This window comes from Muntiacus reevesi, chromosome 3 (genome assembly GCF_963930625.1).
Source record: "Muntiacus reevesi chromosome 3, mMunRee1.1, whole genome shotgun sequence".
Classification (NCBI taxonomy): Eukaryota; Metazoa; Chordata; class Mammalia; order Artiodactyla; family Cervidae; genus Muntiacus; species Muntiacus reevesi.
Genome location: NC_089251.1, coordinates 87,007,466 through 87,024,726, shown reverse-complemented (window position 1 = coordinate 87,024,726; position 17,261 = coordinate 87,007,466). Strand labels below are relative to the sequence as shown.

Sequence of the window (17,261 nt, the reverse complement as noted above, 5' to 3'; positions counted from 1 at the left end):
AAGAATAAATAATGATCAGTATAGTGCTTGACACACATTAGGCACTCAAACTGTAGCTGTTATTATTATAAATATTAAATGAATATTTTGAGAACATCTTTGTATGTTTCAACTGTTGGAACACTCTAGAAACCACGAAGAAGCACTTTCATTCCTCTAATCCCAATTTTTAAAAAAATTACCATTGTTAGTGCTTAGGTTGAAAGTCTTGCAGTGCAGAAGCTAGCCCCACCCACGCTGACATTTAATTATTTAGTCTTAGTGATCATACCACTTTACTGAGTCATTCAGGATCACTGCCTGTGTGTTGTTTTACTTGGGTTAAAGATTGTTTGAATGCTTCTGAGACTATTCCCCAAACTGCTAAAACTGTGTCCTCTGGTTATTTTTAGTTATTGAGTTCAACTCAAAATTGGTCTTTAATATTCTTTATACAACAAGTGAATGTGTTATTATTAAATAGAATATTATTAAATAGAAGAGTCTTTTTTTAATATCATTAAAATTTTAGGATAAAAATTTGGTGAACTTTGACTTTTCTTTGCTACATTTCTTTCCCTAATCACTTAAATCTTCTTTGTGTAGCAATCTGTTTTGCATGTTTCTTGTTTTAGTCCAAAGTCTGTTGAGAAATAATGAAATAATAATGAATGAATGAAATAAATAATGAGAATTCTCATCCTTTAACTCTAGCATTGGAATGCAATTTACAAGCACAAATTTTTTTTAACATTAAATGTCTGTAATTTTATCAATCTTAGCCATTTATTCACAACAAACATTTAATCATCATGTACAAATAGAATTTTATTTCTCTATGCTTTTTTGTAAGGTTAAAATACCTTGTATTGTTTGTTTGCATTTAGTTTTAAAAGTGCAGTAGAAAATTGGATCATCTCAAATAATTTTCAGTCAATCTATTTATGTTTTACCTCTGTATCAGTGGTTCTCAACTGATGGCAAGTTTTGTCCCCCGGGACGTTTGGCGATGTCTGGAGACATTTTTGAGTGTCACAGATGGGGAGGGGTGGGATGGCACTAGTATATAGTGGCTAGAAGCCAGGGATACTGCTAAACATCCTACAGTGCACAGCACAACTTCCCACAACAGTTATCCAGCCCAGAAATTTGATTAGTGCAAGGTTGAGAAACCCTGCTCTGTGCCAAGTGTTTCTATCATAATTTCCCTGATTTGTATCCTTAAAGTTATTCTCTCATTTTATTCTATAAAATGCCTTCAGTGACTACATTAAGAAGTATTATATAAATTTCTAGTGGATATAATTTAAACTTAAGTAGGTGCATAGAATACTCTAAACCAAAATGTTAACATTTTCCTCCTTCCCTTGTAACACTATATTTCTGCCTAGTCCTGGAAAAATGACTTGATACTTATAAGTATTGTGTGAAATTTTCACTTAATCAGTTTTTCTACTTCTTCTAAGAAAAGAATATTTTTTACGGAATCAGTTAGTTTTCTTAGGAAACAAATATCTATCAGCATCTCATCCCTGTAATAGTTTTTCCAAAAGTTGCCTTGTCTTAAATCATCCAGGACACTTGTTAAAATGACTGATAATTAGACCCTTCTTTCATTAGAGATTCTGATTCAGTAGAACTAGAATGAATCCCAGGAAGCTCATAGTCATCCCAGGTGATTCTGATAATCAGACAAGTTTGATAAAATAAAACCTAAGTCATTTCCAGATGTCAAGAAACAGAGCAAGGCTGAATATTCTTAATAAGTTTTCAATATTCTCACTAAGTTTTGCTGTTTCTCTAATTGGTTGCCAGGGTTGTTTTAAAAAAATACTGCAAATGTTATTTTTATTCTATGATACTCAAAATGTTAATTGACTTGCTAATATGCTGCCTTTTGTCTTTTTTTTTTTTTTTTTTTTTAAGCTCTTTGGTGTGTTTTGGGCTGCCTACAGTGCTGCTTCATTGTTAGTGGGTGAAGAATTCAAGACCAAAAAGCCTCTCCTGATTTATCCAATCTTTTTATTATACATTTATTTTTTGTCCTTATATACTGGGGTGTGATCTAAGTCAAATAGGAAAGACAATGTTACATTTCTGTGTAGGCTGGAAATTCTTGCTTGAGGATATTAAAAAAAACCCCTGTTGACGGTAAAATTTTACATGTTCAGATGTAAAGGCAGTTTCAGGTCTTTTTAAAACAATTTTTTTTTGTATTTAATTAAGCAATTGCAGTTATCTGAATATTTTTGGTCAGAATTCTGAATTCTGTTTGATTCTTCATATTCCAGTGAATAAAATATAAAAGCATTGTGTTTTTAAGATTGTGTCAATATTCACCTACAGATCTGTGCCAAAAGCACCTGGAATGGTAATTATATTTCACTTGAAGGGTAAATATAATAACATTCTGATGATCTAAAAGTGCAATTTTTTTCCTTTAAAGAGTTTTCTCCTGCATTGCAGATCCTGTAGATATATATTTATATTTATACATATATATTTATGAAGTAATTCTTATTCACAAAATATATTTCTGAATAGCTTAAAAATTAAGATATTTTAAATCTGTTGCTTCCACTTTCTTTAATTTGGCCTTTAATCTTATTTATGAAATTAAATTTGCTCTTAAATTATATATAATTTTTAAAGTCTCATACATGCTTCTGGCAGTATGTCCTTGTTAAGAATTCTTTTTTCTCTTGTTTTTTAATTTTTTATTGCAAGATACTTGCTTTATAATATTATGCTGGTTTCTGCCATACATCGGAATTCTTAATAACAACAACTAAAACTAATTATAACAGTTGCTGATGTAGATTTGGTTTGTTTGGGTGTGCTTTTTTTTACAAACCACTTTTGAATGTCTAAACATCTGATTTCAAGTTTCTGCTTATGGCATTTGATGGATATGGCATTTATTAAAACTGTCAGTATATAGAAAAACAATATTTATAGCATCAGTAAATATTTTTAAGTGGCACTTCTAAGCCGTAAAAGTTGCTGAAAAGAGACCTTTAGAGTCTTGTGGTCCGGAGCAATGTTATATGAAATAGAAAAAAAATAAAATGCTTCCCAGCTGCGTGTTTTGTTTTATAACACTTTGTCTTATATTACTTGATATTTTAACAAGTATCAGGTACTCTTAAACATACAATATTTGCTAAGAGAGATACTAAGAAATTCCAACTAGTGAAATTTTATGCTAATAATTTCATAGACTCTAGATGTACCTTTAATTAATGTTAGTTTGTAAAGTAGGTGAAATATTTGATATCCATAAAATACCAAATGCCTAATAACTATTAGCAAATTATTATATTATCCTTTCTGGTCTCAGTTGGAAGAATTAACTGCTGTCTTCAGTATGGTAACTTGGCCACCTCTTGGGATATATTCCTTGAGCAACATAATGTGTCAGGAAATATCCAGCAACTCTGAAATAAGCCTACAAATTAGCAAGATATCAAGCCCATCTCTCATTCTTTTCTCCTCTCCTCTCCCCCACCTAAAATAAAACCCAAAAACTTTAAGCTGCAGAAGTGAGAAGTATAGAGCTATCTTTAGGCCAGACAAATGTGGAAAAATTACATGATGCTGATTATTTAAACAAGTTTAGGAAAACAGACTAGAAGCAGCAGAGGGATGAAACTTCTAAAACCTAAAATGATATGGAATAATAAGGAAGGATCTATAGCTACAGAAGCAGCAGCTACAAAGTAAACGTTTGTCATTCTTTAGGGGTTTCTGAGAGCAATACTTTGTTTTGGTAGATTATTATATTTGATGTTCATAGCGCTGACCCTAGAATCTTCCCCAAAAAGCTTGGGGGTCCATACCAGGCAGTAGAATTTTACTAAGCAATAAGTCAAGTGATTTAAGGACCAACTCCATCCAAAGGTGGTTTAAATTATTTTTAAGCTATCATTTCTTTAATATGTGAATGAAAGTTCACTTGTATGAATCTTATTTATTATTGATAAAAGATAAAGTACTTGTGTTCCAAAAAGGTATTTAAAAATAATAGCATTTAATCTTGGGCCTAGTCCAGTTATAAAAACAATTTATAATGTTTCATAATGTTTCAAGCTCAGCCACTGTCTTCGTGGGCTAATGAGCAAAGCACTTAAAACAGATTGTCAGTTTGAAACATGATTTGTAAATTTGTACAAGATACAGTACTGTTACAGATAATAATGGTAAGTTGACCATAATGTCCTCTGCTTGAATTTATATATAAAAATATTTTATGTCATATTGATTTAAAATAATGATTTCCAAACTAATTATTAATTCATTAGTATTTTTAAAACAGAATTAGCCAGATAATCTCTTCTAGTTGTATGTGTGCATACATGTTTAAAGTGTTTCCAGTCGTAGTAATCCTGATAAATGTTAATCCTCAAAAAAAAAAGAATTAGAGACATTTACTTCTGTTTTAAATTGATTATAAAATAATTGAAATTTTGATTATAAATAAAATCTATATATAATTTTGTTTATATTAAAATACAGTCTAGGAAGATTTGTAAAGTTTTATGAACCATTACTAAACTTGCTAATTTCTAAGGTCTGTAAGGCAATTTTATATATTATATAATCTATTTCCCCAAATTCCCTAAATATTAATATATTAATATTTCTAAATTAGTGAAAATTTACATTGACTTAAAATGTGAGGTAGATATTTTGTTTATATATTGTTTAAAATTTAGTTCATTTAAAAAATTCTGATGTAATAAAATGTTGAATAAAATAATACTTCTACAAACTAATAAAAGCAATATTTTTCATATTCAACAAAACTGAATATTTTAAGATGATTGTTATTTATCTTTTACCTTGTCAGTAATACATATTTTAGCTAGCGTTAAGTTTTAGGAAATTGTGACACGTTTGATAATTTTTGCTAAGATGTCTTACTTCCATACAGTTTTGTTTTATATATATAATTTACAAGTTGGGTTTCTTGTTTTGTTCTTTGCTGCAAAGGAGAACAACACACATCTCGGGGAACTGTAGAATGTCTGAGAGTGTTTAAAAGGCCCTATTATGGGATTTAGACTGGAGTTAACATAATTCATGGCAGTCTGAAAGAAATCTTAATAGAGCTAAAAAATCATCCTCTGATACTCTCTTTGATATTTTAGTCACATGAAATAAGTATCTTATTATTCTCTTTCATAAAAAGTTTCTTTAATTGAACCCTTGTATTACATCTTGGGCTTTACCTAGTACCACATGGTAATTTACCTTTAGAAACAGAATTACAAATATTCTGTTCCTGCTTTGTATAATCTGACAGTAGTTTGTATGTTTGAGAATCTGCTGTCACTTTTTAAATAAATTTCAAAATATGATTTTCGACATCAGTCAATACTAGACATTCTTACATCTTGTCACTAGAAATCATTGTAGTTTCTGAAGAAAGTTCTGTTTGTGAAATACATTTTCTTTTAACAGACTTTCTATATACTTTATGACAGTTTTAGGTTCTGCTGTGCCTTAGTGGGTATAGTTGTCTAAAGAGAAATGGTTAAGAGAATATTCCCTGTGCAAGGTGTATATTATTAAACATAAAGCTTAGAGTTAGGTTGGAGCTTCCCTGTTGGTAAAGAATCTGTCTGTAGTGCAGGAGATTTGTGTCCAGTCCCTGGATTGGGAAGAGCCTCTGGAGGAGGGAATGGCTACCCATCCAGTAATTTTGCCTGGAAAATTCTAGGACCATGGAGCCTGGCAGGCTACTGTCCATGGACTTGCAAAGAGTTAGACATTTTACAGGGTTAGGTTGCTCATTTGAATTCTTTTGATATACTGATGTTGCACTTATTAGGGAAAGAATGTCAGAATAATTAAGATGGCATTAGTATAATAACTCCCTATTTTACATTCTGTATTGGTGATTACCCTGGTTTCAACTTGTCTAATTTTCAGTAAGATATCTATAAGTCTTTACTTTGAAGGTGTTTAGTTTACAATTTGCAAATGCTTGGAAAAAATTCTTTAAACATCCTTTCTGAACAGTTCAGCAATATACTTATACTGTCACTGAGATTTAAGTTAGATATTAATATGAAAAACATTTTAATGAAATATTTTGAATTTAACTTGTAATTAGAGTATATAAAGGTTATTAATGCTTATGGGGCAGGGAAAGTATGCTCTCCTACCTGTAATAAGCTTGTTAAATTAATACTTGGAATATAAGTAAATTTGGTTTATCAAGAATGGAGACAATAGTTTTTCTATAATAGTTGCTACTGAGCAATTTTTATTAAAAACCAAACAAGCAAGAACAGCTTACTGAAGTATTTAGACAGGATCAAATGAAATTTCAGGGAATGACTGATTATGGGAGAAATTTGTCATCTGGTAATAAAGAGGAAAACCTGGTATAAGATTGCTGCTATTCATAAATGCTCAGTGATAAGTGATTGAAATTCTACATTTTTCTTGATTTTATAGTGATTCTACTTTTGTGGAAATTAATCAGTTGCTGTGTAAATATCACTTAAATTGTGTGCAGCCTTTGATAATGAAACAACCCATATGTTTTGTAATCCTTATGCTAAATTACACTCTGATAACTGTAGTGTCGCCATAGAAAACTGAAAATATTTTTGTTGATGATGATGGCCTACATGCTAAGTACTTCATACTCAATTTTTTTGCTAAATGAGACCTAGGAAACTTTTGCCTAATACAGATTTATTTTCAAAGAATGCTACTGGTTGTAGCTTCAAGAATGAAACATTCAATGGCATTTGAATTGGGTACCCTGAATGTAGAGAACAGATATCCATCAAGTGTTTATTGACCCCTTTTTTTGTGCCAGGTTTTACACTAGGTTTAGGAATAAATGATGCGCAACAGAGACCACACATGCACCCTAATGAGCCAGTATTTTTGAGAGGTAAAGTGATTAGTTTAACAAATTGTAACACAGTTGCAACAAATGAAGAAAGAGGGGCCTGTGGTTACAAGACAGTATATGACAGAGGAATTAGACATGAAAAGCCTTCCGGAGGCAATGTTTAAGCTGAAATCCTTGGGTAAGTAAAAGTTAACTAAGCAAAGAAGGAAGGGAAGACTATTACAGACAGAGGGGATAGCAGGTGAGTAGAAGGAAATGAAAACTCGTTTGGCTGAAGTTAGTAGTTGCTAGAGCTTTTGATTAGATATAATGGTGCTTTTAATACCATGGCCAAGGTCTGTAGTCCTACTCTTGATATATCCCCAACAGAAAAACATGTACATAATGCCACAAAAAACAAGAATATAGTAAAATGATTCATAATAGCAAAAAATTGGACATAGCATGTCCATCAACGTAAAATAGGTACAATTATACAGTGGGATTTTATGCGATGAAAATAATTAGAGCCATGTGCAAGAAAGTGACCACCAAAATGTTTTAATGCTTTACCCTTATTGAGGAGGGAGAAGAGTTGTATTTGGAAAGAATCTTGATAATTAAGCTGTACGGTTTATGTGCTTTTCTGTATGTGTGTTACAGGGCATCCTTAATTTTCGTTAATTGTTTTAACATATTTTACTCTCTTTCATGTATTATGCCATAAGTATCTTCATGTTATACAAACTTCATAACCATACTTCGAGGAATCTTCCCTGAATCTTGTAACTCTCCAGCCGTATGCCCCAGTTAAATCTTTATTACATCATTGCTTATTTCATTTGTAGTACTACTACTTGGTAAGTGTCTAGATTTCTTTTTTTAATTCTTCCACTATAATGTAAGCCCCACTGAGGCAGGGACATTTTCTGACATGTTTGTTAATGTATTCCCAGTACTTCTGTTGAATGAATACAGGAGCCTGGTCATTGAATCCCAAATTCAAATTTGGATCCAGTGAATTTCAAAACCAGTAGCTTAATTATTAGTCTTTCATAGATTATTAAAGTTAGGCAAAGCTTTAGAGATCACCTACTGAGTGTAATCATACCTCATTGTACAGATGAGGAAACTGAAGTCTAAGGAAGGGTTGTCAAACACTGTCGACCAACAGAATTGGAATAAGAGCTTGTCTTCAAACCATCAGTCTACTTGCTCTTTCCATGACAGTGTGGAACACCAGTGTTGCCAGATAGAGGGCAACATAGATGATTGCCTTCTGCTGCAGTCCATCATATAGATAATTGAAACATCTTTCTCTTTCCTTTTTGATCTTTTTCCATTTCATTTTTAAAAATCTACCATTAGCTTTAGGCTTACAAGTGTTACACATTAATATTAAATAGTGAAGGTTCAAAGGGCTGTTGTGAGGCTTAAGTGAGATGGTTAATGTAAAGCATATAAAACTGTCCCCTATTCAATAAAAGCTATTAAACTGAATTTATTTATATTTAGATCAATGAAACTAGGGTTTCCAGAAATACACTCAATTATATATAGAAAGTATGGGATAAAAGTCACATGCCAAATTGGTGTACATGAGATAATGCATCAGATATAAATGTATTTGTTTGCAAGAAACAACCCTATGATCAGTACGGTCATACTGTATGATTGTACCCTATGATCTTTCAGTAAACAAAGAGTTTATCTTTCTCATATAAGCAATCCAAAGGTGTATAATCTAGGACTAACAGCAACTTAATGTCTCCAGGGACTCAGGTTCCTTCTATCTTTGTACTCTGCTATTTTTTTGGTTGATGGCTTTCATCCATGTTGTCTCAAAATAGCTGTTTCACCTCTAGGTAGTACATCTAGATTCCAATCAGGAAGAAAGTGAAGGTTAAGAGGTCAAATGGAGCATGTCAGTCAAAGTTGCCTTTAAAAATCTCTGGAAGCCACATTCAGTGACTTACTCTTATATCTCAGCAGAGAACAGAAACACTTGGCCACCCCTTGCTGTAAGAGAGTTTGGGAAAGTATTTTAAGCTAGGCACATTTACTGCCCTAAACAAAGTCACGTTATGTTCAGAAGGAAGAATGGGTGCCAAGTAGGTAACGAGCAGTGTCTAACAGAAACGTTATAGGCCACTTTAAAAAATGACTCTACTTCTTATGCTAGAGTATGTAAATTACAGATATATCAAGTATTTTTTTAAATAGGAGAAAAATTGACATTTCATGTGAAGTTGAGAAGGTAAGACTTTCAGACATGACTTAAAACACAAAAGCTAAAAAAGTTAAGAAACTTGACTACATAGCATTTAAAACAATTTTATAGGAAAAAGATAAACTACTACTTGGAGGAAATATTTGTAAGCCTTATGTGTGCAGAGGGCTAATTTCCTTAATATAAAAATAACATTTGGCAATTAGTAACTTTCAGTGGGCAAAGGATATACATGGGCAATCATAGTATATAATGTATAATAGTAAAAGAATTTATAAATTGATAATTTGAAATGGACAAGGAATGTAAATGAGCAACTAGAGAGGAGAGAAATGATAAAGACCAACATATATATGTACAGGTACACAAATTCATTCATGGTTAAATACAGTTCGAACAACATTGGCCTCCATTTGCCAAAACTTGAGATGATTGATAATATCTGGTGTTAATTGGTTGGGATTATGAGGAGATCTGATGTTTAGCTGATAGACACCAGCATGGCTGTCTCAGTTAAAATACTGAAATTTGTACCAGTGGTAGATTATTTTACTGTAACTTCAATAGCACTAAAATTAATAGATTGGTTAGTTCTTTTTCGATAGGCATTGATAATGGTCCTTTTGTTGTAGTGACATCTGAGAAACATTTGCAACATCTGTTAACTTCAACTGTGTTATGGTAAATAATGTTCCTGCCTTGTTCATTACCTGTGAATCATTCCATGTTCTAACAGTGGCTGTTGCTTCTAAATAGTTTAATTTTTTTAATTTGGTTTTCCTATTTAGTGTATTATGATTATTAGGTGAAAAGTAAATACATAATATTTTAAAATAGAAGAACTTATAACAAAATAGTAATGGGCACTCTAAAACTATTTGATGCTATCTTCTGTTAATGTGGAACATAAGCATAACTTTTGACCCAGCAATTTCATACATTTACCAACTTGTGGATTGAGCACTATGGAGTGGAACTTGCAGCAATGATGCAAGTGCTCTATTCTGTGCTATCCATACAGTAGCTGCTAGCATTGTAGCTACTGACCACTTGAAATATGGTTAGTGCAACTGAGGAGCTGCCTTAGAGAGCTACATTTGGCTAGTACCTACCATATTGGTCTGAGCAATGAGTGTCCACAGCTGTGCCATTACTAATATCCAAACTTGGAAACAACCCAGATAGGCAAATTATGGTGTTGTCACACAATAGAATACAATAATATTGAAAGATGTATAACCATGTGTAAGATTATGGATTATCTCAAAGAGCTAATGTTGAACAAAAGAAACCAGACACAAAAGAATACATACTTTGTGATTCTATTTATGTGAAGTACAAAAACAGGATGTTGGTTACTCTTAAGAGGGAAGGAAATAACTGAAAGAAGGTATGGGAATTGAGACTTTTGGGATGCTAGTATATTCTATAATCTATTTCTTTATTTGGGTGCTAATCATGTGTGTGTGTTCAGTTTATGAAAATTTACCAAACTCTACGTATGTAACATTTATACCTTTCTGTGAAGTTATTGTGTTTGAGTTTACAGTTGTGAATTGGAGGGAGAAAAAACACCCAGAATGAATGTTAGCAAAATGTTGATGAGCTTCTTAACATTCCTTTTAAATTCTGTAAATGTTCATATTCTAAAACTGTGGAAGAACATGATAATGAACTATAGCTTGAAATGTTTCTTAAAAACGTCCTGAAACATCTTTTGATATTGCCTAAGAATATAAAATAAATGATTTTCATTTCTGAAATGAAAACATGATTTATTGCAAGTGACGTTCTAAAAATTTTATCTAAGTTTCAGTTGCTCAAATAAAAGTACTTTTAAATACCTTCAAATTGTTAATACATCTGCTACGTTGTTAAGTACAATCGAGGATTTTTAGACTCAAAACATTATTAATAAAACATAATCAATGCAGATTTGTTGCAATTTAGATTTATGGTCTCACTTGTAAAACATACCTGACAAAAACAGAAGAGAAAAAATTTGGTCATTACTGCACAGCTTCACTTGTTACACGTGAAAGTGTCTTCATAATTTACTTAAGACAAAACATAATAACTTAGATGCTGTGGACCTAAAGGTATTATCTGGGAGAAGATACCAAAATGTATTACAGAAGTTCAAGGAAAATAATTCCAATAAGAACTGTATAGAAACTTTACTGGGTTTTGAACAGCCAGTACTATGGAAAGCTTGGGGAAAAAGTCTGGAAATTTAGCCAAAGTTTTATATTTCCAGATGTTTTAATTTGGCCCAAAGACACAATTAAAATATCTCCAAATGATATTATAAATATGTAAATAAATGAATCACTTTTAAGTATTTCCCCAGTAAACTGTAGTTTTGTGATAAAAAATAAAGGTAAAATTTTTCTGAGTTAATACCTGAAGAGCTTAGAATTTGTGATAAATTGTGATGATGGGAATTGGAATTATATTCTGGTTTCAGTAGCAATCTGTAGTGCTAGAACTACAAAAACAATTTGGAAATTTTATCAAGCCTTGTGTATTTTCTTCATTAGAGATTTTGATACCAGAACAAACATTTAGAATATGAAAATATTTTTAGAACGTTATCCTTACTAGAAGTATTTAGTGAAGATATCAATTCTTTATTTAGGTTCTCCAGAGAGCAGTGTCTTATTAATTGAGGTTTATAAAGTAATTTGACAGGAACTAAACGTAATTGGAACTAAAAACATGAAAAAGAAGCAGAAATTATTTGAAATATGGAAATATATATGATACTGATTGTTAATTGTTTTTAAATGTTCATTGATTTTTGGCTGCATCGAGTCTTAGTTGTGGCCCACGGAATCATTGTTGTGGCATGCGGGCTTCTCTTGAGTTGTGGCACTTGGCTCAGTAGTAGTGTGTGTGGACTTAGTTGCCCTGTAGCATCTTAGTTCCCTGACCAGGGATTGAACCCACATCTCCTGGATTAGAAGGCAGATTCTTAACCCTGGACCACCAGAGAAGTTCCCTTGATTGTTAATTATAACTCAGTAAAAAATTTAAAAATAATTAAAATACAGAAATATGCCATTTAAAATAACAAAATAGAAGGCCAGTGCAAGTGAAAGTATTACTACCCAATTAATTGATAACATATTGATGTATTCCTCTCTGTGATGGTTAACTTTATATGTAAACTTGTCTGGGCCATGTGGAGCCCAGATATTAGGGTGTTTCTGTGAGAATATTGTTTGGATGAGATTAACATTTAAATACAGACTGAGTAAAATAGATTGCCTTGCCTAAGGTGGGGGGGCGGGCTTCCCTGGTCGCCCAACGGTAAAGAATCCACCTGCAATGCAGGAGACTCGGTCAGTCCCTGGGTTGGGAAGATCCCCTGGAGAAGGGCATGGCAACCCACTCAGTATTCTTGCCTGGAGAATCCCATGGACAGAAGAGCATGGCGGTCTACAGTCCATAGTGTCACAAAGAGATGGACACGACTGAAGCAACTTAACATAGCAAGGTGGGTGAACTTAAAGGCCTGAGGAAGACAAAACGGCTGCCCCTCCTCTCCCTGGCCCCAGTAAGAATTCCTCCTGCCCAGGTGCGTCTGGCTAGGACATCTGTTTTTTTCCTGACCTTCTATTCAGAACTCCTCAATTGAGCCTGCTAGCCTTTGGACTGGAGGTGCACCTTTGTCTCTCCTGGGTCTCCAACTTGCCTGCTTACCCTCCATATCTTGGGACTTGTCAGCCTTTATAAGCTTGTGAGCTAATTCCTTTTAATAAATATACTTGCATATATATATATATACACACACACACACACATATATATGTCTAAATGCATGTGTCAATGAGCATTTAGGCCTCACATTTTAAAAGAAAAATATTTGTAGAGGAATTTTATTATCGCTACTGTTAAGTAGAATTTACAATACAACTTAGCCCTTTCTCAGAGGTCATTAGGATGTATTCAGTTTTTTTGTTGTTACAGTAAGTATCCCTGGACTTCTGAGTTTCTTAGGACCATACGTATGCTTTTAAAAGTGTTTGTCCCTAAAAACTATTGTTTCTTGGTGTTCAGACTTCACATTGTACCTTCATGTGGCCGAAGGGACTGAGAACACTCTGGCATCTTTTTTAATTAAGAGCAAAATATTATATACAAACACACATTTCCTATTCTGTTTCTCTAGAGAACCCTAATACACTTTTTTTCCCCCTCATACATAGTCTTAAAACATGGACATTTTATGTGAGTAACTTTTGTATAATCTTGTTCTAAGCATACATTAGTGCTCATTGAATTTCAGAAACCTATGTAAGAGAAAATAGTTTTATAAAACTTAACCTTTTAAAGCATAAGGAAAGAAAGTTTTTCTGTAGGTGAGTTTTCATATATATAAACAACTTGTTACAGAATATGGTTACCTGGGACTTCCCTTGCAGTCCAGTGGTTAATACTCCATGCTTCTAATATAGAAGGCGCAGTTTTGATCCCTGGTTGGGGAACTGAGATCCCATGTGCTGCACAGTGGGGGCGGGGGGGGGGGGAAGAATATGGTTACCTGAAAACTAATCTCACTCACTTATGAGCAGTTTCAGGCTATTCCTCAAATCTGACTGTGGTCTAACTGGCACTCGGTGAGATTTTTCTCCCTCTGATGATCTGACCCTCCAAGCTGTCAGTGCAGTATGCTGTGAGGTTTGCCTTCTTGGAAGCTGAATCACAGTGGTGATCCAACGTGGTTCATCTAATGCTTCTGTTACTCACTTATTGGGGAACCTGACTTTCCTTGTTTTACCATTGTTCTGGCCCATTAGTTTGAAAGTTATTTTTTTACCTTGAGAAGAAGGGGAAAGAGACTCCCTAGCTGTTTGCTTCCAATTATCTACTGACAACGAACTCTCTTCTTTGGATTTGGACCTGTTCCTAATAGTCTCTAGCCTTTGCTTATTCAGTGTGGTAGTTTTCTGACATTAATGTGTAATCTTCCAGTTACAAGAAACATCACATTTCTCTCTTTTTCTAAAGTAAGTTAAATCTAACCTGAGCTTCCTCAGGTCTAGCGAAAGAACTTCCAATGTGAGTGGGAAACTGGGTTCCCTCACCCCTTCATTGAATCCTAAAAGAACCTTTGGCCTTATCTCATGCCAAGGTTGGGTGTGCTTCATTGTTTCCACATCTTCTAGGGGATGCTGTTGCTGGCTGGGGGTGGCACACCTTTCTCTAGTAGGCACTGTTGCTCTGTGAGGGCCACCGAGATGCCCTCACTGCCATTTCTGTTCTAATCATAGGCTGACACAACACAGAGACTTACACTTTGCTCTCAAGGTCCCTGCAGTTACACCAGCCCTGACCATCCTGGTATGACCACCCAAGAGAGATTCATCTAAATGTCTTAAGAAAATCCCCCAAACCTAGTCCCCAGGACGCCTCCATTTTCTCTAATCAGACTGCTGCTTTTCCATCCCAGTACCAGTATCTCCCACATCCTTCTTCCATTCTTGAATGTGAAAATGAAGTCGCTGAGTCATGTCCAACTCTTCGTGACTGCATGGACTGTAGCCGACCAGGCTCCTCCATCTGTGGGATTTTCCAGGCAAGAATATTGGAGTGGGTTGCCATTTTCTTCTCCAGGAGATCTTCCCAACCCAGATTAATTCCTTTGCAACAAAACCCTGGAAGAATTTTTTTTCTGTGACAGCCACTGAAGGAGCCACAACAGACCCTCCCCGCTTCCTGCACACACCCCAGTGGAGAAGAGTCCAAATTCTAGAACATAAAGGCCTGATTGGAATACATCAACATAATAAAAGCCATATATGATAAATGCAAATAAACATCCTCAGTGGTGAAAAATTGAAAGCATTTCCCCTAAAGTCAGGAACAAGACAATTGTACCAACTCTCAGCACTACTGTTCAGCATAGTTTTGGAAGTTTTAGCTACAGCAATCAGAGAAGAAAAGGAATCAGATTGGAAAAGAAGTAGATGACATGATCATCTGTTTGCAGATGACATGATCCTATACATAGAAAACCCTAAAGAAATCAAAGAGGACACAAATAGATGGAGAAATATACCATGTTCATGGTTTGGAAGAATTGGAAGAATCAATATTGTGAAAATGAGTATACTACCCAAAGCAATCTTTAGATTCAATGCAATCCTTATCAGGCTACCAACAGTATTTTTCACAGACCTAGAACAAATAATTTCACAGTTTGTATGGAAATACAAAAAATCTCAAATAACCAAAACAGTCTTGAGATGGAACTGGAGAAATCAACCTGCCTGACTTCAGACTGCTACAAAGCTACAGTCATCAAGAAAGTATGGTACTGGCACAAAGACAGAAATAAAGATCAATGTAACAAAAGAGCCCAGAGATAAATCCATGCACCTATGGACACCTTGTCTTTGACAAAGGAGGCAAAAATACAACGGAGAAAAGACCATCTCTGTAACAAGTGGGGCTGGGAAAACAGGTCAACCACCTGGAAAAGAATGAAACTAGAACACTTTCTAACATCATACACAAAAATAAACGCAGAATGGATTAAAATCTAAAGACCAGAAACTATAAAACTCCTGGAGGAAAACATAAACAAAACACTCTGACATAAATCACAGCAAGCTCCTCTATGACCCAACTCCCAGAGTAATGGAAATAAAAGTAAAAATAAGCAAATGAGACCCAATTAAACATAAAAGCTTTTGCACAATGAAGGAAACTATAAGCAAGGTGAAAAGACAGCCTTCAGAATGGGAAAAAATAGAAAATGAAGCAACTGATAATTAATCTCAAAAATATACAAACAGCTTATGCGGCTCAATACCAGAAAAATAAACGACCCCATCAAAAAATGGGCCAAAGAACTAAACAGACAGTTCTCCAAATAAGACATACAGATGGCTCAGTTCAGTTCAGTTCAATTCAGTTGCTCAGTCGTGTCCGACTCTGCGACCCCATGAATCACAGCGTGCCAGGCCTTCCTGTCCATCACCAACTCCTGGAGTTTACTCAAAGACATGAAAAGATGCTCAACATCACTCATTATCAGAGAAATGCAAATCAAAACCACAAGGAGGTACAGTCTCATGCTGGTCAGAATGGCTACTATCAAAAAGTCTACAAACAAATGCTGGAGAGGATGTGAAGAAAAGGGAACCCTCAACACTGTTGTGGGAATATAAACTAGTACAGCCACTATGGAGAACAGTGTGAAGATTCCTTAAAAATCTGGAAATAGAACTGCCATATGACCCAGAAATCCCACTGCTGGGCATACACACCAAGGAAACCAGAATTGAAAGAGACAACGTGTACCACAATGTTCATTGCAGCACTGATTACAATAGCTAGGACATGGAAGCAACCTAGACGTCCATTGGCAGATGAATGGATAAAAAAGCTGTGGTACATATACACAATAGAACGTTACTCAGCTATAAAAAGGAATGCATTTGAGTCAGTTCTAATAAGATAGATGGAAAAAAAAAAAAGATAGATGAAATTGGAGCCTGTTATACAGAGTGAAGAGAGTCAGAGTCAGAAAGAAAAACACCAATACAGTATATTAACGCATATATATGGAATTTAGAAAGATGGTAACGATGGTTCTATATGTGAGACAGCAAAAGTGACACAGATGTAAAGAGCAGACGTTTGGACTCTGTGGGAGAAGGCGAGGGTGGGATGATTTGAGAGAATCGGATTGAAACATATATATTATCATACGTGAAATAGGTCACCAGTACAGGTTTGATGCATGAGACAGGGCTCTCAGGACTGGTGCACTGGGATGACCCTGAGGGATGGGATGGGGAGGGAGGTGGGAGGTGGGTTCAGGATGGGGAACACATGTACACCCATGACTGATTCATGTCAATGTATGGCAAAAACCACCACAATATTGTAAAGTAATTAGCCTCCAATTAAAATAAAAAATTATTTTTTTAAAAAAAAGCTTGATTGGAAAAGGGGTAATACATTTCTATTATATGAAGAATTACGTTTATATCATGGTGAGCCTACAGTCAGGACAATAAGACCAAGGTGATTCATCTTTAAATATACTACAAAACATTTCAAACTTATAAAAAGTATGCAGATTAATAAAATCAGCACCTGTGTTAAAGAACTTAAATAAAATTTGCTAATAATTTATTTCATCCCGCCAACTCCTAAATTTGGTGATTTTTCATTTCCGTGTCTT

The 17,261-nt window shown here is 34.3% G+C and overlaps 1 protein-coding gene across 1 annotated transcript in view; it reads left to right on the top strand.

The window, feature by feature from the left end:
• The window catches only part of YIPF4 (Yip1 domain family member 4), a 42,224-nt gene extending 31,317 nt beyond the window's left edge, over positions 1-10,907 (top strand). The window contains exon 6 of the mRNA XM_065929467.1: positions 1,906-10,907. Coding sequence (XP_065785539.1) covers positions 1,906-2,043 — 138 coding nt within the window. The 3' untranslated portion in view covers positions 2,044-10,907. The remainder of the gene's footprint in view (positions 1-1,905) is intronic.
• The last annotated feature ends 6,354 nt before the right edge of the window (positions 10,908-17,261 follow it).